Genomic DNA, 22,738 nt, shown 5'->3' with positions numbered 1-22,738 from the left:
GTAATTTTTCCGACTACTACTATATCTACGCGACTCAACCTCTGCTTGGAGAGTAACAAAAGTATCTTTTCGGATGTTCGGTGACTTGGACTTTGCCCTCGGCCTCTCATTTCTCATTCCACGAAGATTCCACGATGTAACTAGAACTGCCTTAATTAGCTCAATCTTTAGACAGGCATTATTATATTTCAGCCATACCACAGGTATGGTAAAATATATTGTATTCATAATGTTTCTTCTTTCTTCTTCTTCTTCTACTGTCTTCAAAAATATATATGTTGATTACTGTCACAGATACTGAATGGTAATTGCTTTGTGCAATTTATTCCTATTTCATCAGCGGCGAGTTTAACGTGACTGAGGATCCCAGTCTGGACTGTGCAGTGGTGGAGCTACCGTACTCTGGGAACGAGATCGTGATGGACATCGTCCTGCCCAATCAGAGGAACGGATTGGAGCGTCTGCAGGGTCAGCTGACCAGACGGGTGCTAAACAGGATCTTCCGCAGGTAACTGTTCTTTTTTTTTGTTTGCAAATTTGCATTGGTTAATCAACTTTTCCTCCCGAAGTTTCACCTTACAGAGGAGTTCAGTCTGAAAGCCCTGCTGACGGCCATGGAGATGAGTGAATTGTTCTCACAGAACGTTGACATCTGTGGTTCAATCAGACCTACTTACCCTACATATGTACTGTATATAAGCTTTTCTTTTGCTTTGCTTACTGTTTCAGATTCCTGCCCCCCCCCCCCAGAGGGCTCAGTGTTCCTCCCAAAGTTCCACTTGACGGAAGAGTTCATTCTGAAGACCCAGCTTACGCCATGTGGACGAACGAACTGTTGTTTTAGAACATTGAAATCCGTGCTTCAGTTACACCCTACATAAAACGTTCTATTTGCTTACTGTCTCAGATTCCGTCCCCTTAAGGGCTCATGTTTCCTCCCAAAGTTCCACCTGATTGAGGAGTTCAGTTTGAAGGCAACTCTCAAGCCATTGGTATGGACGACCTGTGCTCACAGACACATTGATATCTGTGGTTCAATCTAACCCTACATAACGTTTTATTTATATTCTGTTCCAGATACTTGCCACTAGAGGGCTCAGTTTTGCTGCCTAAGTTCCACCTGACTGAGGAGTTCAGTCTGAAGGCCCAACTCACGGGTATGGGGATGGACGAATCTGTTCTCGGAGGAACCGCGCCGACCTGTCGGGCATGACGGGACAACCTGGCATGCACGTGTCAGACGCGCTGCATAAGGCAGTCATAGAGGTACGTTTATCGGATAGTATTAAGAAGTCGTTTATTGTACATATATACCCACTGGGTTGAGTTAAGTACAGGGCGCAACAAAATGATAGTTGACAGTTACATGAAATATTTACAATTTAAACCGACACAAGAGTCATATTTTACTGAGTGAGGTCTTCGACTTCTTCTCGCTTCCTTGGCTCCGAGGAAGATATCTGATAGACATAGAAACATCAGCAGGTAATATAAACTGATTGTGTAAAAGAAAACTCTACTATCCTATGACCTACCAACCTGATAAAATTATTTTGGGGGTCCATTTATGGTTGTACGTATAACTTGTATGGGTTTCTACAAGGGCTGTTTTTTTTTTAATTTCAGCCCAATGGATTGAAATGTTTAAAGTAAATTAGACAGATACTCACGGCATAAACAATGTAAGAATTGAGAATCTTCAGAGTCACATCCGCCATTCTCTGTCAACTCTGATCATCACGAGCCCATCTTACCTTGCAGGTCAGTGAAGAAGGGACAGATGGCGCTGCTGCACCAGCCGCTGCAATAACGGACCGGAGTCGGCGCGGATTTGAATTCAGAGCGGACCACCCCTTCCTGTTCCTCATCCGGGACAAGAGAACGGGGTCCGTCTTGTTCCTCGGACGTCTTGTCGACCCCAGAAATTAAGATCCGTGCCCTTGTGTCATCTCTTTAATAACGCCGCCTTGCAAGGACTGTATATCAAGGAACTATCGCGAGAAAACACGAGACGAGAACCAGGTGGATCAGTGGCCAGTCTGTGTATCTATTATTTGCTATAAATTGCAACTTTCTGTTGAAGATTGGGTTCGCAAAAAAAATAATAAAAAAATTACATTTCAAATGTGGTGGCCATTTTTAATTTTGTAGGGGACCATGCACCAAAACGAGGCTGCATTTGGTGATCCAATTTCTTATCTATAAGCCAAAATTGGATTGTAGGAATACCATATTTGGTGAAAAGTTTTGCCTCTCTGAGTTTAAACACTGTTGGACATGTTCGCGTCTCTAAATCGCGCGTGACTTGTAAAGGATCATGATGGTTGTGGAGATTTGGGCTCGATATTGTCTAGCGTCTCGGGAACGTGGGACGAAATTTCGCGAGAAAACACGAGACTTTGATTGGACAACCTTTTACTGATAATAAGCTGATATTATGTTATGTTTGTCAATAGTTTTTTATATCGACTGTAATTAAACTTATTTAAATCATTGAAAGAATGTTCACCATGAACAATGTTTGTGACAATGTTCCATTTTGCTTTGTAAATTTGCTTGGTATCTTTCTAAAATAATCTTTCTAAAATACCAAGACAGTATAAAAGAGCATGAGGCAGCTAGCTAGTTTAGATTTGTATTGCGATGATTACAAGGTGGTGTCACTGGAATAGACAAAATAACAAGAAAGTTTTGGGTAGAAAACGAGCAAAAACAGTGTTAGCTTGTCGATGATATGTATGATAGTCATAGTAAGGCAAAGGCTACAGCGCTGTATCAATTGCCTTGTAGAAGTATGTCAATATGATATGATATAATGTTACAAATGTGGTGTGACTCCTATGTGCTGGATCTAGCCACCTTGAACCTTTTTAAACAACATAACAATATCATGTGTTTGTTTGATTGTTTGCTTGCCTGTATGTTTGTATTCTTTTACGTGCTCGGGGCGCAGCTGTCCCAAGAAACGAGACCTCCATTTAACGTCCTCTCTGTATCAAAGCTTAAGGTACTCATTTTCACGCGAGTGAAGTGTGGAACTTGAGAAAAATGTTCCTGTATATAACAAATGACGAAGTTTCTTAACCAAAACAAACCTGGCAGGTTCAGCAATTTAGTAAGGGTAAAGACTTGAGGTTTGAAACGTAGGTAATATAAATGTGTTTTAAAGTGATTGTTTTTGTACGCCATATACTGCATCGGAAAGTTTATTTGGTAGTCCGGATCTCTCCCCATGAAACACTCTACACTTTTCCCAAGTACCATCTGGTGTTTCTCTCGCCGACCTGAGTGACATTGATCGGGTGACAGCCGGTGGGGGAGTGTACATTCACTGAGGATAACGTGCGTTTTACATTGTAATTCTTTGCTACAAATGTTTAAAAAATATATTTCGAAACGTGTAAATCAGGTCAAAGTTCGACGTCCATTGGGTCACGAACGAGTAACTCTGACGTCATGCGCATAACGTTTACCAGCCCGAATACACTGATGACGTTACATGCACATCCGGTGTCTTACGCAGAAAAGTTGTCAGGTCACGGAAAACCGAGGGGTCACAGCAAATATGGCTGCAACCGATTGAAAGAAAATTGAAAACTAGGACAGGCACTTTACAGTCACCCTTTTCTTGTTATATCGGGCGATTTTTTTTAGAGCGGTCGTGTATTTCGCATATCTGTGTAAGTATAGAGGGCGCGAAAAGGAGATCATAGTGGCGGCAAGGAATATTCTACAACTCGCCCCCTAGCCCTTCCCCACAAGAGATTGATATTGAAATGTCCGCATCAAGCAGACAGAAACAATCTGTCAGGGGTAGACACGAACAGGAACGCTGCCAAGACGGACATCCTAACCTGGCACGTCTCTCCGAACATAGGTCAGGCTCTGGCTTTTTTAGAACGTTTTATTTTGTCATTTTTATCGGGATTTCTATTTTGTATTGTATCTTGTATTGTCAAAAGCTAACTTAGTACAAAAAAAAATACAAAAAAAAAGTCCAATTGAAACGACAAAAAAAATGTTTAAAAAAACAGCCGGAGCCTAACCTCTGCTTGGAGAGTACCTGGCACGGTTCCAGCTAGCCTGCGCAGCTCCCTCCCACAGGAAGTGATTTCAACTTGCCGAGTCATGGAAAACTGACAGGAGCCTGCGCGCTGGTTTCTTTCACACAGTCGTCCTAAATCCCTCAACTCAAGCAGCGCTTCGGACCTACTCAGCAGAAGCACTCAGTTCGTCATGGCAGTGTTAAGAGTCCTTACGGTCGCGTTCGTATGTGTAGTGGTCGCTACAGTGGTGTCAGCTAGGGGAGATGAGGCAGGGAAACGATCATCTAAACAGAGGTGCCAAGAGGCCGCCCTTAACTACACACTGCCTGAGTTATCCCAGCCGGCATGCAATGTTACTGGGAATGTCGAAGAAACAGGCCATTCCGGTAGGTCATTGGCTTTATTTTATCAACATTATAAATGTGATCGAGTGGGAAAGACATTGGGACCCTTCTCAAGCCGCTAGTAATAATAGAGTAAATGAAACAGCACAATACTCGATTAAGAAAATATACTAGAATATCATCTCCCTTGTTTAAAATGCGCCCCCTGGATGCCCTTATTCCAGAAAAAATGGTTGTCCTATGTATTTTATTTGCCATGCAACTTGTTTGTGCATCGTTGTCCCAGATGTGACAAAGGACTGTTGATGACATTACCATAACAAAAGGCTAAACAAATACTAGTGTCAGCTGTATCTCATGATTAGGCAGCTTGGTTTTGACTTCTTATTTGAAGGCAGATGAAGAAGAAAAGCCCCATTGCTTCGATGATTTGTAGGCTTTTTGATTTGAAGGCAATAAAGATTAATCCGATTAAATGCTCTACGGTACAAAACGCTAATCTCCAAGCAGATCCTGCGTGGCATAAGACAGTAACATTAGCTTGGGAGGGCAGTTTAGCTGGCAGAGGAGTAAATTGGCAACGCGGACTCCTTTGTCGGCTAAACTCCTTCCCCAGCTTATGTTACTGTCTTATGCCACGCATGATCTGCTTGGAGATTAATAAAAGACCAGGCAAGTCAGCAAACAGCGCGTTTCACTGTACAGAGCAGGAAGTTGATACAGGACAGGGCAGAAGTGCGGAGGATGTAACATGCTGCACACTTCCGGCTGCAGGACTGTCACTTATCCAAGCAACACACAAAATCACTAGTAAGGGGAGGAGAGGCACACTGTTGCAGTATATGTGACGCATGTAGTCCTAGTGGAAAGTTGGGTGGGGTTGAGAAAGTGTCATAGCCCCAAGAATCAAAACCATAAAATCTTACCATCAAATGCTAAGTAAACCTGTTCGTTCAGATCCGTAACAGGGTATATAAATGTATCTTACAGGGGGTAACTTAACTTGCTCTAGTCGCCTCTCCAACATAGCGAGGAGGTTTTATCAAGGATAAAACCCCCGCCAACATAGGACCCATTTACGTCCCTTCCGAAAAACTGGTGCAGCCCCAAACCGAGATGTCATTACCACGATTTGAACCGTCTCTCAGTTGCCAACTAATTGCATCCAGAAGCTTATCTTATAGGCTGTATAAAGTTCAGCTACAGGCACATCCCTACACTTTGTAAATTGATAGACCGACGCCGATAGATCTCGACTGTTGTATCACATAACATTTGAGTTAAACATATTGTTTGTTCTTTCAACAGAGTCCTGTGAGGCAGACGAGAAAACATTTCACAGGAAAGTCTCACGTTGCCTGAGGAAATGGAAAGAACGGCATAACACGTCTGCTGTCATGGACATGGGGCACGTCAACTGTAGGTAAGTAACGGCTACGATCCGTAGGTAAGTTTTTAGTAGAAGATCTGTAATTTAGCCATACATACCATATTATCTTCTACTCTTTTCTAATCATGAACACGTAACAATGACAAGGGCAATGTTGCACTGCACTCAAGTTGCTTTCTACGTTTAAATGTCTCTCAGACACCTTCCTCTGAGCTTTTGACTGGAGTTCTAATTCTTGCCACTATAAGACTATATGTAGCGAGGGGGATACAAACTCAGCCACGTTTGGGATTGTGTTCACGCCTCAATAGCGCCACCTACATCGGCTGCATGTAGCAGCGAGACTGGTCTTCTGCTTTTCGCCTCTACATGTAGACAGCCTCTGACACATTAGTATCATTTGACAACTGTAATCTGACTCAGTTCTTGCATTATAATCATTAGTTCTAATGCTATAGTCATTGCAGTCATATATTTTATTTATTTATTAATCTAACGTTATAATTATTGGATCTAACATTATAGTCATTAGTGCTAACGTTTCAATTGTTTGTTCCAATGTTACAATAATATTTCTAACGTTTTAATCATACGTTTTAACGATGAAGCCATTGGTTGTAACGTTATAATCATTAGTTCTAACATTATAATATTTAGTGCTCACTATTTCTAACGTTATAATCATTTTCCGTTGTTAACCTCGTCTTCCAGCGCAGCCCTACAGGAAAGGTTCCACACCTGTGTGTTAGAGATGACCTTCCCGTCCTGCTGTAGTCTGGAGACCTTCACACCATTCTACCAGCAGAAGGGACCTCAACTGTTGTAATTAGTGGTTCTAATGTTTTAATAATTACTGTTGTTAATCCCGTCTTGTAGTGCGGCCCTACAGGAAAGGTTCCACACCTGCGTGTTAGAGATGACCTTCCCGTCCTGCTGTAGTCTGGAGACCTTCACACCATTCTACCAGCAGAAGGGACCTCAACTGTTGTTCAAGAATATCAACAAGTTCTGCTGTAAACCTTTCCAAAAGGTAAGTAAAGTAATCTCCAAGCTGATCCAATGTTAGCAGAAGATAGTTTTAAAAGCTGGCAGAGGAGTGAAGCCGGCCAAAGAGTGTGCACGCGCCCGTTTGACTCCCTTTGGCCGGCTATACTCCTTGGCCAGCTTTGAGTCTATCTTATGGCACCGTAGGATTTGCTTGGAGATTAAAGAAAAGCACAGCGTACACACCTGTTAGGACAGGTGTTCAATACGTTCAAGACATCGCCCAGCAATAAGGTACAGAAGTAAAAAAAAAACTTGTATCAATATCCACCAAATTTTCAATAAAAGCGGTCATTGTTTTCCAGTAGCCGTTCTTTTGAAAATTAGTACGTAAGTGGTGAGAGAAGAAAGGTGCACATATATTGTACACTCCCTACTACATCTCATCACTTTACTTTCGGGTCATGAAGGGGAAATGTGCTTTCTTGGGGTGGTCATAATCCTTAAGACTTAAAATTCCAAAGATTTTTTTTTTTCTTTTAGAACCCTAAGACTTCGGCGGCGTCTGTCCGAGAGGAAAACAACAGCGAAGAGGACGACTCAGAGAAGAACATCTCAGAAGTGGAAAAGATGTACAAAGAAGAAAATAAACGATTTGGGAGTTGTAAGTTTCTCCATATAAATCATTTCGTAGTCTAAAAGTATTGGCTAAGGTTTTAATGTCCTGGTAAGCACATGTGAATAATAAATAACACCATGAAGTGGATGTTAGAGTTCAGTTTGATGTGTGTGTTTGTTTTCGATTGAAGATTGCTCCAATTCGATATTATCCTTTTCCTTTTCTGTTAGACCTACCAACAGACAAGCCCGACATCACAACAATGATTGCGACAACGCCAAAAAAAGAAGGTATGTTACGTATACGACGTTGCATCTATCTCATGACACTCGGAGTCTTAAATGTATGACAAAAACAGTTTTGGAAACGGTCCAATGTTTAAAACAGCGTCGCTGGAGGCTGAAATTGTCTTAAACCTATCTAGACCAGCTTTGCAAAGACACTTACTGTTCAGTGAAAGATCTGCCCAAGGCTATGAATAAAAGGGATGGATGAAAGGAGAGAGTCATGTTCATCCATGCAACCAGCACGACTGGATGAAGAGGATGATGATCTGAAAAGTCTAACCGTTTTCAAAATCACATCCAGTTGTATGAGCAACTTTTATTCGGTGTATTTGTTACCTGAATGCATAACCTTCATCTACCTTCATCAAAGATGTGTCCTTGCCTTTTTAGAACCTATCCCCGTGATGTCCGAGGATGAAGTTGCAGAAGCCAACAGCGCGTTCGCCCTGTCGCTGTACCGGCAGCTGAGTCAGCGGACGGACGGGAACATCTTCTTCTCCCCCTACAGCATCTCCGCCGCGCTGGCCATGACGTACATGGGAGCCAGGCACACTACAGCGTAAGGACATGTACTCTGTTACATTTTTTTTGCAGTTTATGACACATGCTTTGTAATTTTGTGTTCATTTATTGATTTGGCTGTTGAGCATTCACAGCCAGGGCTGCCCAACAAGCCTAGCTGTCACTATTACAAAGACAGCTGACAAGGACAATACAATCAATAGGAATATTCTCAAGTACTTAAAACTATTTGTCGGCTTTTTAAGTTTATTATACTTGGTTTCGTAATCATCTTTGTATTCATTTTGTGGTTTTGATGTCATTGGGTATATTTCTAAACCAATACTATTTCATTGTGCATGTGAATTATATTACAGCTAAATGACATTTGGTACTTTATGATACTAGTCTTTGCCTTACATGTATGTATATCGCGTAAGGACATGCACTCTGCTACTTTTTGGCGACGCCTCGAGGGTTAGCCTAACAGTAATGAGTGCGCCTGTTTGGCAAGAATTCCTAGTCTCCAAGCAGACCCTACATTGCCTTAGAGATAGTATCAAAGCTGACCAAGGAGTATAGCCGGTCAAAGGGAGTCAAACGGGCACGGGAGCCAGTGCCGGCTATTCTCCTTGACCAGCTTTGATACTACCTCTAAGACATCGTAGGGTCTGCTTTGAGACTAAAGAATTCCCCTAGTTCGTGCAAAGTCGCATCATCTAAGTAGTTCCTGGGGAATTTGTTTTGAAATAGTTTCTATGTGGTCTATTGTTGGAGTTTATGATTCCAACTCAACTGTGGTTTTGACGTCATAGGGTATATTTCTGCACAAATATTACATCATATACATGTGAATTATATCACAGCTAGTTGACATTGATACCAATGAATTTGTAGGATATGTTGAGAACATTATCAATGCTTAGAACTGTTCAGTTGATGATATAAGTCTGTGCAAAGAGGCTATATATGTCTATATAAGCTCCTTGGTATGTGCATGGTATCTGATTTTACATCTGGTTCATTAAAACAGTGCCCAAATGGCGGAGGTTCTACATCTGACTGAGGGAGACTTTCACCAGGCGTTCTCTAACCTCAGCAGAACCATGTTCGGAAACCTCAAGAAGCACACGCTGGTGGAGGCCAACAAACTGTTCGGACAACAGGGGATGAAGTAAGGCGATAGTTTATTTATTCATTCATTCATTTCGGTGTTCTTTTACCAGGGTAAGCTCCCATCAGTGGCTAACACTGCTTTTCATGGAGGCCCTGGATACACATACAAATGATACATACATACAATACAATACAATGTTTACATAGTACAACGAAGAAGAAGAAGATAGTACAACAAATCATCAAGCACCCCTACTCATTTCGGTAAATGTGGACCTAACCGAAGATAGGTACTTATTTTCACCTGACTGGAGTGAGGAGCGTCCTGAAAAGTGTCCTGCAGATTTGAATCCAGGACCCTTTGATTATGAGCCAAACTCCCCGCCGTTATGCCACAGGACCCTACATCAGAGCAGTGAAGGTCTGAAACTGGCCCTGACCGATCCTGACCACTGGTCACTACAGTAGCTACGGTGTTTGGCTTGGATTCAGTGATGGCCTGAGACTGGTGTTGCCCTGTCCGATCATGAATACTGGCCACTACAGTAGCTGTGGTGTTTGTGTGGGCTTCAGTGATGGCCTTAGACTGGCCCTGCCCTGAATGATCATAACCACTGGTCACCACAGCAGCTGCGGCGTTTATGTTGGATCCGCTGATTGCCACATTTTCATACAGGGAATTCGGCTCTGTGCTATTTAGATGACTATAATCAAAGGATTCAGTGATGGTCTGAGACTGACCCTGCCCTGTCTGATTCTGACCACTGGTCATTGCAGTAGCTGTGGTGTTTGTGTTGGATTCAGTGATGATCTGAGACTGGCTAGTCTGCCCTTTCTGATCATGACCAATGGTCACCACAGCAGCTGCGGCGTTTGTGTTGGATCCACTGATTGCCACATTTTCATACAGGGAATTCGGCCCTGTGCTATAAGATAGATGTCTAGCATCAAATGATTCAGTGATGGCCTGAGACTGGCCCTGCCCTGTCTGATCATGACCACTGGTCACCACAGCAGCTACGGCGTTTATGTTGGATCCACTGATTGCCACATTTTCATACAGGGAATTCGGCCCTGTGCTATTTAGATGACTATCATCAAAAGATTCAGTGATGGCCTGAGACTGACTCTGCCCTGTCTGATCATAGCCACTGGTTACTGCAGCAGCTGTGGCGTTTGTGTTGGATTCACTGATGGCCTTATTTGCATACAGAGAATTCGGCTGTGAGACACTCGGCCCTGTGCCAGAAGATAGATTTCTAGCATCAAAAGATTCAGCCAGGGCCTGAGACTGGCCCTGCTTTGATGACTGATCCTGACCACTGACCACTACAGCAGCTGTGGTGTTTGTGTTGGTTTCAGTGATGGCCTGAGACTGGCTAGTCTGCCTTCTCTGATTCTGATCACTGGTTACTACAATAGCTGTTGTGTTTGTGTTGGATTCACTGATGGCCACATTTTCACACAGAGAATTTGGCTGGGAGACATTCGGCCCCGTGCCATAAGAGAGATTTCTAGCATCAAAGGATTCAATGATGGCCTGAGACTGGCTTATCTGCACTGTCTGGTCATGACCCCTGGTTACTAAAGCAGCTGTTGTGTGTGTGTTGGATTCAGTGATGGCGTGAGACTGGCCCTGCCCTGGCTGATCATGACCACTGGCCACTACAGCAGCTGTGGTGTTTGTGTTGCATTCAGTGATGGCCTGAGACTGACCCTGCTCTGTCTGCCCTTGACCACTGGTTACTAAAGCAGCTGTTGTGTGTGTGTTGGATTCAGTGATGGCGTGAGACTGGCCCTGTCCGGTCTGATCCTGACCACTGGTTGCTACAATGTCACATGCCACAGTAGTGTTTGTGTTGATTTCGGTAATGGCATTGCCCTGGATGTTAACGTGAGATGGACACTGCCCTTTTTGATCATGACCACTGGTGATGGCAGAAACCGCTCCTGCAGCGTTTGTGGTGCTACCAACAACATTGGGATTTAATCCTAAATGAGGATGCCTGGCTCTCATCTTTTCCCAGATAGTGTGAATGACGATACCAGTCAGGACCATGCCAGCTACTGTACCAAAGATGGAGGCAATGATGACAGGAAGGGGGAGGCCAGGGGATAATTCATGGGAACTGCCGATTTTTGGATCGTCTGAAGTAGTTGCAAGGAGCGAAGCTCGTGTTGCTCTAGTTTGGCTTGTTTCGCCTGCAGAACGTGCTGTTAAGTCAGCATTGTGTTTAAAGTACCAGTGATAGCTGGAGGTGACGGTGTTACAGTTGTCGGCACTTTCTATGGGACGAAAAGGTAGCCTTGGGGCAGATGTGGAGCCTTCAGGACCTCCAGCATTGTTTTCTGTATCGCAAAATGGAGAAGATGCTGACACTGGAGGTGAAGGGAATGAGGTTTGGATATTAACAGGCAGTGTTGGTATGGTAGGTTCTTCACATATCAAGTCTTTAGGATTGATCTTTATAAGTTGTTTCCCCTTTAATTTAGTGGGTTTGGCACATATTAGCTGTGTTTTGTACGCCAGGGAGAATTCAGCAATCTTTAGCCTGAAGGGTGCCATTTTACAGTCACACTGAAGTGGGTTCCAGCGAAGTGATATTCGACTGAGGGATGCCAACAAATCGTAAGCTGAAGGGGAAATGGCAGAAATTTTGTTCTGGCTAAGGTCTAAATTTTCCAGTTGGGGCAGATTTGCAAATGCGGCAGGCCGAATCTCTGTCAACTGGTTTTGTCTCAGGTGCAGCGTTTGTAGTCTGGGCAGATTTTCAAAAACACCAGACAGAATCGTTGTTATTTGGTTCTGGGACAGAATCACCTTTAGTAGCTGCGGCAAATTTTTAAATGCACCGGCCTGAATCTTTGTTATCCGGTTATAGACCAGTTGCACGCGTTTTAACTGGGGTAGATCTACAAAAGTACCCGCCTCGATCTTTCTTATCTTGTTATCGTTCAGATGTACCCACTCGAGGGTGATTAAGTTGGAGAATAACCCAGGCTGAATCATCGTTATCTGGTTGTAATCCAGCTTTAACATTCGCAGCTGGGGTACATTTGCAAATGTGTCATCCTGGATATTTCTTATTTTGTTGTTCTTCAGATACAACTCGGAGAGCCAAATCAGATTTTTAAAGGCACCTGCCTGAAGCTCTGCTAATTTGTTGTCGTCCAGCCACAACTTTTCGAGTTGGATAATATTTTCAAATGCACCCGGCTGAATGCTAGATATCTGGTTATCTTGTAAATCTAACTCGCGGATGGATGCTGGGAGGTTCGGAGGGATGCTGGTGAGGCCGAGGCTCTTGCAGCATCTGGTATGAGATGATGGTTTACAGATGTACGGTTCTGATGTGTTGGGCTCTTTCAGGATGATGAGAAGGAAAATAAGTAGGTGTCGCAGCTTTCTTGCCATTGTGTCCTGCCACCTAAACAGAACAATGATTTTTTTCTTTAAAGCCTAATCTAGAAAATATCTTAAAATTGGATCTCGAATTCAAAAAAGATAATAAATATCCAACTAAAAACATACAAAGAAAGTGAATTCGAACGTCTTCGTTTACACAAGGTCGAGAGTAAATGTTGTCTGGCTTGATTCGATGTCGTTCTCTCAGCAATTTGATTATTCTTGTTGACCTATTGTCAATTTTTTTTTTGTACTTTAAAAAGTTAAAGAACAACGAAATTGAAATCAGATTTCGGAATGGCTCCAAGCATACTGATTAACAGAAAGTGCTTTCCGTTGTGTATGTTTTATTAATCAACAAAGAAAGGTACAACGTTAACGTTTTCGCTTCGACACCCACGTGTACATGCTGGAATTCTTGACTAAATTATGTGCCAAATTACGTGTGAATAGATTTTGGCTTTTCAGTTGTCGATGTGAAGATTTCTGAGGGGGCCAATGTGTATCGAGACCGTGGCTAAGACCCCCTCCCCCCCCCCCCCGTGATCCACTAGAAGGCGATAGCGCTGCGCTCTCACTGCGACATAAAAAGGATATGTGTAACCTTCGCTTTTACACTTGGTATATCGTACAAAACGTAAACATGTGACTGAGAATACAACAAAACAACGAAAATGTAAAAATATTCTTGTCTATACAATTCGTTGAGCCAGCACGCCCGGATGATGATGTTGAGCGATATGTCAAATTTTAGGTCGAAGAGAGAGCGCGGTAAGAGCGCCGTCCTAGTGGAATGGCGGTATAAATGTACATCAAGGGAGGGGTGTACTAATTTGAATACATGTATATGCTTGCTTCGTGTGCAAATAAAGCAGCAGAGATTTTTAGAAATATCGGTGGACCTATGTCCGTGGGAGGATAAATACTTCAGTAGTTTTTCCCCAGCAGTATGTAACCAATAGTTTTAGATTACAGTAGTGGTCATTTGTTATATAAGGTTGTGTTGATTGTCTGGATCTGGCTGCTTGATATTCATATTGGGGTTGTTTACTCTTTTTTGCTGACGTGCTTCTGACTTTGTTTGCACAGTCTAGATGAGAAAATCAGGAGAAGGATAGAAAACGTATCATAGTCATTCTATAGTCACTACCGTCGAAAAATAATTTGTGACCTTTCTTTGCATGCTCTGGCTCATGTGTCAAATGAAGTGGTTCTAGTTACTCCAAATTGTAATTGTCTTCAAGCAATGACTGTATTGTAAGCAATGACTGTAAGCAATCACAGTAATTGCTTGAAGAAAACTTGGAGTAACTGTATTTATACCCCTTGAACGAAGTGGTTCTACTAATATCAGGGACTAAATTCACACCTATCGATCGAACAAACATCGTAATCCAACTTGTGCTTCGGTCAATTGTGATTATGCTGTGTTCGTCGGGGGTATTGCATGCCAGGTACAGTAGAATCTCAACGACTTTGATTTATCATTCAGATTGCAACAGACAATACAATGTGGACTTAACGGCTTTTTTGGCGCACTACTTTATACCCGAACCGCTATTGGGGATCAATACTGTGTTCTGCGACCCCAACAGGCCAAAAAAAAAAAAATGAAACGGACTGCGACCTGGCGAGATGACATTGTCAGTCCGGTAGAATTTCTCCAGAACTATGACGTTACAAACTAAACGTCTCAGGGGACAACGTGTCCTCTTCAGTACTCATCTAATATCCAAGCAGATGTGGGGTGAAAATGTTTATCGTTTTCTTCCGGCTTTAGTTTTCCGGAAAACGTCACGATCTTACACCTCAACATCTGCTTGGAGAATTCAACTTTGAATATGGTGGAACGGACTGCCTATACAATAGGTTTACCTTATAATTAAGTGTTTATCTACCTGCAGAAACATACCTTTAAGTCACGGCTTAATCGGGCGTTTCGTGGAGACAACGTGAAGAGGTGACCTGTCAACTGTTTTGTCTCGCCCTCCATTGATATGGAAAGTTCAATAAACAAATAAACAAAGATGTTTATCTACCGGTTGAAACATACCTTTCAAGTCACAGCTTTATCTGCGCTTTCTGGGCAAGATCTCATGTAGTATGGCTTTAGTCTGTTATTTTTGCAGGGTGCATCCCTCGGTAGCTGGTCCGTTATGTCGTGTGACAAACAACCCAAGATTAGTCTTGCGTACAGGGCGGTGTTGATTGTCTGAGGCTGGCTATTTGAATTATTTAAGATGCATGATCATGATGAAAAATTGTAATCATAATGGAAACTTGAAAATACAATTCAACAGCAAGTAAGGTCAAAGTTTATTGAGCAACAATTGTCATGTAAGACAAAGCGTTGTATACGGCTACTACTCTCCAAGCAAAGGTTAGGCTCCGGCTGTTTTTAAGTCGTTTTCATCGGGCTTTCTATTTTGTATTGTATCTTGTATTGTCAAAATAGATTTGGGTTTGACAATACCAGATACAATACAAAATAGAAAGCCCGACAAAAGCGACTAAAAAACGTATTAAACAGCGCAGGAGCGTAACCTCTACTTGGAGAGTATACAGCTACTGATAAGTTACATTATGAATGTAAGGCCAGGCGACGTTGACCAATCAGAAGGCCCCATTTCATATTGATTGTTACGCCGTAGAATTTACGAAAGAGCTCGAAAAAATCTATGTGGCTGCCTCGTATACGCTGTAATCAACACATGATTATGTGTGTAAAATCTTTATTCAACACAACATATTCTGCGGCCAAACGACATTTTACAGTGTTGCGCGTTATAGGCATGGAATAAATTGATAATTCGGTTCTATGATTCTTTTCCTCTAGATTAGAAGACGATTTCTTGAGCGGCACCTCCCGTTACTACAACGCTCGTATGGAGAAGGTGGACTTTTTCGATGAGGAGAGGTCTCGGTCAAGGATCAACAGTTGGGTGTCAACTCAGACGAAAAGGAAGATCAACGACCTCATCCCAAAGGTAAAGATAATGTAATAATCTAATTCCGAAAGAGTAGTTTGCTGGCTGACTGGCTGGCTGGCTGGTTGGATGGTGCACGTGGGTTGGTTGGTTTGTCGGTTGGTCGGTCGGTCGGTCGGTCGGTCACGCGCGCTCGGTCGGTCGATCGCTCGGTCGGCCGTCTGTCGCTCGGTCGGTCGCTCGGTCGGTCGTCGGTCGCTCGCTCGCTCGGTCGTCGGTCGGTCGCTCAGTCGCTCGGTCGGTCGGTCGGTTGGCTGACTGGCTGGCTGATTGCTTGCTTACCTTACTTTTGTTTAGATGATTGGTTGATTGCTTGCTTAGTAATGTATTTCCTCCTCTCTTTCCCTTGCAGGATGTCCTGAACGCTCTGACCAGACTAGTTCTAGTGAACGCAGTCTATTTCAAGGGCACGTGGCAGACGCAGTTCGACCCGAGGGAGACATACGACCGGAAATTCTTCGCCAGTTCCGGAAACCACGTCACGACTCCCACCATGCATCAGCGCGGGAAGTTCAGAATGGCGGATTTGCCGAATCTGCGGTGCCGAATGTTGGAGTTGCCTTACGCTGGCGACGAGCTGGCCATGTTTGTCATTCTACCGAAACAGATGTTCGGGTTGAAGGACGTAGAGGCCGTTCTGACCAGCGAGGCCCTGTTGGACGCGACGCGCAGCAAAAGGTTGGCTTCTATATCTATGTACGCTAAGCTAAGCGAACGAAAGATGTTGTTGTCACTCACTTTGTATGGCAGACTCTATACAAGTTACTTTGTAAACATAACGTTACGTGTAGTTTAACCAACCACCTCGATAAGAAACGCTCATTTACGTACATGGATTATTGCCTGTATCTCGTACACGGTATGGGGGCAGAGGCCAACTCTCTCCTCCCACCGAAGTACGTTTCTCATTTTCACATCAGGGTGGAGTGAGGAAAGTCGTGTATAGCGCGTGGTTTTACTAAGGGCACAAGATCAATAGAGTGAAAGGATTCTAATCCAGCACCTCTAGGTTCTGGGCCAAATACCCTTTAGTTACGCCACATTACCCGCGTTTTTTTTTCAACCACTAGATGAAGTAAATAATAATCATGCTAATTAACATTATCTAGCCTTTAGAAAGCGCTAATAGACATACCTTTCTCCTATTTTTACCAGTTTACAAGAGGTGAGAAGTTTGGACGTAGCTCTTCCAAAGTTCCGTCTGACGCATGCGCTCAGCCTGAAGAATCAGTTGACTGCGCTGGGCATGACGGACCTGTTCTCCATGGAAACCGCTGACCTGTCAGGGGTCACGGGTGAGAAGGGGCTTCACGTGTCGGAGGTCCTGCACAAGGCGTTCGTAGAGGTCAGTATTACATTCCCTTCCATACAAAGTGAGACACTAATCTCCAAGCAGATCCTACGGTGCCATAAGATAGTATCAAAGCTGGCCAATGAGTGTAGCCGGCCAAGGGAGTCAAACGGGCACCGGAGAAGTTTGAAACTACGGAAAGTTTGATACTATACATTACTCACCGTGGATCTGGTTCGAGATTAGTGAGACACCCCCAGTAGTCGAATTCGCACGGTACTGATAGATGTCATCATGGTCATTCAGAGAACTCAAGAACAATGTCGTTGAGGACGTAGAACGCAAGTATAGAAATACAAAGTATATATATGATGGCAAATATCAGAGAGTACCAAAATATGAAATTAAATCGTTTTTTTATAAATATTTACTCCGAAAGACAGGAGCTACATAAGCTAGTTCGTGGTTTGATTTGCGCCTGCGTATGTGAAAGCTGAAGGCCCATGAGACATAACGTTAGACACAGAACACCTTCGGACATGTATCAAGCATGGTCTAGACAAGACTTGACTAAACGTAAGGGGTAGGGCTGGGTATCGGTACAGCGTACCGGTACAAAACCGGTTTTTCTTATTGGACCGGTCCAGAAAAACCGGACCTGAAAAAATTAGGTGGACCGGATGTTGGACCGATTAGAAAATTAACATATCATATTATATCAGGCATTCACACGTTTTGGCGCTTGCAGTTGGAAGAAAATGACAAGAATGAAGTAGAGTAGAGTTTATAGTAATTTCTACCAAAGTTTACAGCCAATCGTACAGGTGCAGTTATCGTTGTAGTATTTTAAAACGCCAGTGTAAGTCTAATACTCCCCCAAACAGATGTAGTGAAATGGACCATTGGTATGAGTCATACTGAATCAGGTCCAGGTTCAGGTCTGGACCTGGACCTGATCCTCTGGACCTGAACCGGACCTAGACCTGAATTTTCTGTACCGGTACCCAGCCCTAGTAAGGGGCCTTCACCTTTGACCTCGTGCGTGCGCATTTTGGTGGACCCGCTTATTCATTTTTACCTGTAAAAAACATGTACAAATGTATCTCATTCTGTAAACGCATTTCGTATGCATTGTAACCGTTAATATTGCTTGTGGTATATTGTGCAGTTGGGCTAACGCCATATTTCCAAACCAGGGCCCGCCCGGGCTGGAAACAAAAACATAGAAACCTAATAATAAACACAAATAATGTCCACGACTATTCTCTTTACGTCTTGTGTAGTTTGGTGGCTTTTATATCATACTTTACGTTCGTTAATCTGCCTGGCAGGACCCCTGTTTAGAAATGTGACAAAGGCCTTACCCTTTATAATAGCCTCCAGTTGGTAAGTATCCCCGACTGTATGTCTTTTACACAGCCTTGTGTGAATTCAAACAAAACAATCATTCCAGGTAAACGAAGAGGGTTCGGAGGCAGCGGCGGCCACAGCAGTGGTGATGCGGGGGCGCAGCGGGAACTTCGGCCGGTCCTTCATGGTCAACAGGCCGTTCCTGTTCTTCATACAGCACAAACCCACTGGAACGATCCTGTTCTTAGGACGGGTCACCAACCCGAATGAGTAACGAGATGTCACAAACGGACTCCGTATAAGTACCGTATAGAGCCGCCAGGGGGCCCAAAATTTAATCGACGTCAACCGGCCGTTCCTGATCTTCATACAGCACAAACTGACAGGAACGATCCTGTTCTTAGGACTGGTGACCAACCCGAAGGAGTGACGATAACGTTATACTAAAACCAGACTTCAACTACAGTACCGTGAAGAGCCATTTATATATATTAGTGGGCCCAAAACCTAAGCGTTTTATAGTATCACATACTATCAATACCATCCATCCAGACATTCATAAGTTATACTGGTCCTCTACATACATACACATACACTAATACATACATACGCTACATAGAGCATAACCTTCTTGGCGAAGTTAATAAGACAGCAATAGGCCGATTAATCCACTAGAAACTCACCACAAAGCTTGGATTGTAATTTTACGAAAGCTTTCATACTCCTCATATCGCAGCAAGTAATCAGACAACATTTTAAAATGTTTTTCTTGCTGTGTTGTGTTGATTTGTATGTCAATTTGTACGCGGATGAGAGAGGAAATTTTATTTCACTGGCGCTTTAACAGTTTTCAACGGTTGTCAGTGGTCCGGACAGGGAAAACATATTTTTTTGCTGGCATGTCCTTCTTTTTTCCCTTTTCTGCTTCTGCCATGACAATTCAATAAAGGCAATTTATCCTACCAAAGAGCACACGGTAGGCAGTTGATTTAAGATTATATACTATGTATTCAGAAAAAGGTCATTTCTAAGTGAGGAAATCTCATGTGACTTGCACGATAACAGTAACGGTGCTTTGTCTTTGTCAGGCTTTATTTTCATCATTACTCTATAAAGTTGCCTTTCTTGTTTTCATGACGCTCTGCTCCGTCACTCCTTGCCCCCGGTCGGGTCGGTGACTCTGCCCATGAAGAGAATGGAGTCGTTGCGGTTGTCCCGGATGAGGAAGAGGAAGGGGCGGTCGGCCCGGATGATGGGTGGAGTTTCAAGCCAGAATTTGAGGGAGTGTACCCGGGACACAACACCGGTTGCAGCGGCCGCCTCGCTGCCTTTCTCGTTCACCTGTAACACAACATGGAATTTAAAGTCCTCGTGACACAAGCGACAGCGAAATACATCTCCTGATTATCTTCGTCTCAAATTATCAGTTCTATCAATCAGCGTCTGAAAGACATTTATTTTCAAACTTTTCTGAGAGAGCTACACAATGATAACAAAGGTGGATCGGCTAAAAACAAATTGAGGTCTTACAGACTATTATCATATAGCCAGGGGACGTGGGCCAATCAGAAGGCCCCATTTCATGCTGGTTATGACGCCGTAACAGATGGAAAATCATCAACAGCCGTGCATTAATCGTTTCATTATTGCACGTGTGCATTAATGACTTTTGAAAGTTTGAACCAATCAGAAGGACAGACAAAAAGGACGCTGGCTAATCAGAATGAGATATCCAGGAATCGTCCATCTGCCAAGATGGGGGAATAAGTGCAGGCATGGCAGGGGGATTGCATCTCTATTAGAATCGGTAGTGCGTGTTTCCAAGAAAACATTTGCCGCCTTAAAACAACATTGAATTACCTATAATATTTCGGACAATAAAATCTATTTCAAGTCATGTCCAATTTAAACTGCAAATTGAAAATGAAATTAATTGCACCCCCGCCCATTCAAGTTCAGACGACAATAACACCACGGTCCGCCATTGAGTAGCGGTCATGGCACTGGAGGACCAAAATGCTACCTTTCTTCGGGGAAGACGTGTCTGAGTTCGTAGTGAACGAGATTCTCAAGAGCTGTGAAGCACAGGGATCCCGGAATGCCTCAGGAAAGCCGGCAGCTAGAGATTTACCGCCTGATACGAACGAACTCGATAAACTTGAGAATGGGCGAGTGGAGAAATACGGAGCGTGCAACAGTTTGTAAAATAATGAATCGACTTTGTTCTTATTTCAAGACTTGGAACTGAGAGACATTTCACGTACAATTTTATGTTGTTCAAATTCACTGTTCAAATTTATGTACTGAATAAAAGATGTATGTTTTATAAAGGAATTTGTCACTCCTACCCAACCGGAAACTCTACTCTACTCTACTCTTAAATGGGTTAGTGTGGGTAGGCTATATGATAATAGGGTTAATGACCCGCCTGTTCCTCGGTATATATGATGTCATAACGCCTGGTCGTTTGCTATAACCACCGAATAAAACCACCCAGTGAGCGAAGCCGGTCCTTCATGGTCAACAGGCCGTTCCTGTTCTTCATACAGCACAAACCCACTGGAACGATCCTGTTCTTAGGACGGGTCACCAACCCGAATGAGTAACGAGATGTCACAAACGGACTCCGTATAAGTACCGTATAGAGCCGCTAGGGGGCCCAAAATTTAATCGACGTCAACCGGCCGTTCCTGTTCTTCATACAGCACAAACCCACTGGAACCATCCTGTTCTTAGGACGGGTGACCAACCCGAAGGAGTAACGAGATGTCACAAACGGACTCCGTATAAGTACCGTATAGAGCCGCTAGGGGGCCCAAAATTTAATTGACGTCAACCGGCCGTTCCTGTTCTTCATACAGCACAAACCCACTGGAACCATCCTGTTCTTAGGACGGGTCACCAACCCGAATGAGTAACGAGATGTCACAAACGGACTCCGTATAAGTACCGTATAGAGCCGCTAGGGAGCCCAAAATTTAATTGACGTCAACCGGCCGTTCCTGTTCTTCATACAGCACAAACTGACAGGAACGATCCTGTTCTTAGGACTGGTGACCAACCCGAAGGAGTGACGATAACGTTATACTAAAACCAGACTTCAACTACAGTACCGTGAAGAGCCATTATATTAGTGGGCCCAAAACCTAAGCGTTTTATAGTATCACATGCTATCAATACCGTCCATCCAGACATTCATAAGTTATACTGGTAATCTACGTACATACACATACACTGATACATACAAACGCTACATAGAGCATAACCTTCTTGGCGAAGTTGATAAGACAGCAATAGGCCGATTAATCCACTAGAAACTCGCCACAAAGCTTGGATTGTAATTTTACGAAAGCTTCCATACTCCTCATATCGCAGCAAGTAATCAGACAACATTTTTAAATGTTTTTTTGCTGTGTTGTGTTAATTTGTATGTCGATTTGTACGCGGATGAGAGAGGAAATTTTATTTCACTGGCGCTTTAACAGTTTTAAACGGTTGTCAGTGGTCCGGACAGGGAAAACATATTGTTTTGCTGGCATGTTCTTCTTTTTTCCCTTTTCTGCTTCTGTCATGAGAATTCAATAAAAGCAATTTATCCTACCAAAGAGCACACGGTAGACAGTTGATTTAAGATTATATACTATGTATTCAAAAAAAGGTCATTTCTAAGTGAGGAAATTCCATATGACTTGCACGATAACGGTAACGGCTTTCTGTCTCTGTGAGTATTTATTTTCATCATTACTCTATCAAGTTGCCTTTCTTGTTTTCATGACGCTCTACTCCGTCACTCCTTGCCCCCGGTCGGGTCGGTGACTCTGCCCATGAAGAGAATGGAGTCGTTGCGGTTGTCCCGGATGAGGAAGAGGAAGGGGCGGTCGGCCCGGATTGTGGGCGGAGTTTCAAGCCAGTCGTTGAGGGAGAGTACCCGGGACACAACACCGGTTGCAGCGGCCGCCTTGCTGCCTTTCTCGTTCACCTGTAACACAACAAGGAATTTAAAGTCCTCGTGACACAAGCGACAGCGAAATACATCTCCTGATTATATTCGTCTCAAATTATCAGTTCTATCAATCAGCGTCTGAAAGACATTTATTTTCAAACTTTTCTGAGAGAGCTACACAATGATAACAAAGGTGGATCCGCTAAAAACAAAGTGAGGTTTTACAAACTATTCAAGTCCAGCTAGAATTAAAACAATGCCTGGATATTGACAACATTCGGCACAGGGCGGCCGTCACAAATCTACGAATCAGTTACCACAAATTACACGTTGTAACCGGAAGACATAACCGCACTCCTCTAGAACAATGAATATGTAGATAATGCAATCTAGATAAGTTCTTAGAAGATGAACATCATTTTGTAGTAGAATGTAGTTTGTGCAAGAAAGAGAGAGCTGAACTCTATAGACTGA

At 43.3% G+C, this 22,738-nt stretch overlaps 2 protein-coding genes across 3 annotated transcripts in view; both read left to right on the top strand.

Annotated features, from left to right (window-relative positions):
• LOC118421880 (leukocyte elastase inhibitor-like) overlaps positions 1–2,888 on the top strand; it is a 6,533-nt gene extending 3,645 nt beyond the window's left edge. The window contains exons 6-8 of the mRNA XM_035829385.1: positions 341–508; positions 1,078–1,207; positions 1,762–2,888. Of these exons, the coding sequence (XP_035685278.1) occupies positions 341–508; positions 1,078–1,207; positions 1,762–1,929 (466 nt within the window). The 3' untranslated portion in view covers positions 1,930–2,888. The remainder of the gene's footprint in view (positions 1–340; positions 509–1,077; positions 1,208–1,761) is intronic.
• A 1,157-nt stretch (positions 2,889–4,045) lies between these two features.
• LOC118420623 (leukocyte elastase inhibitor A-like) lies at positions 4,046–21,947 on the top strand. 2 transcript variants are annotated; one of them, XM_035827467.1, is made up of 12 exons: positions 4,046–4,432; positions 5,699–5,813; positions 6,657–6,810; positions 7,308–7,428; positions 7,614–7,673; positions 8,061–8,229; positions 9,205–9,345; positions 15,530–15,680; positions 16,033–16,358; positions 16,836–17,025; positions 18,425–18,516; positions 20,849–21,947. In XM_035827467.1, exons 1-12 carry the CDS (start codon positions 4,237–4,239, stop codon positions 20,925–20,927), a joined length of 1,794 nt encoding a protein of 597 aa, XP_035683360.1. In that variant the 5' UTR covers positions 4,046–4,236; the 3' UTR covers positions 20,928–21,947. The 2 variants fall into 2 exon arrangements, with proteins under 2 accessions (XP_035683360.1, XP_035683359.1); XM_035827466.1 differs by having other exon boundaries at positions 4,047–4,432; positions 18,425–18,508; positions 20,841–21,947.
• Positions 21,948–22,738: the final 791 nt, after the last annotated feature.

Source organism: Branchiostoma floridae, chromosome 8, assembly GCF_000003815.2.
Source record: "Branchiostoma floridae strain S238N-H82 chromosome 8, Bfl_VNyyK, whole genome shotgun sequence".
NCBI lineage: Eukaryota > Metazoa > Chordata > Leptocardii > Amphioxiformes > Branchiostomatidae > Branchiostoma > Branchiostoma floridae.
Note: the sequence above shows the minus strand (reverse complement) of the source record. Positions and strands in the feature narration are given on the sequence as shown.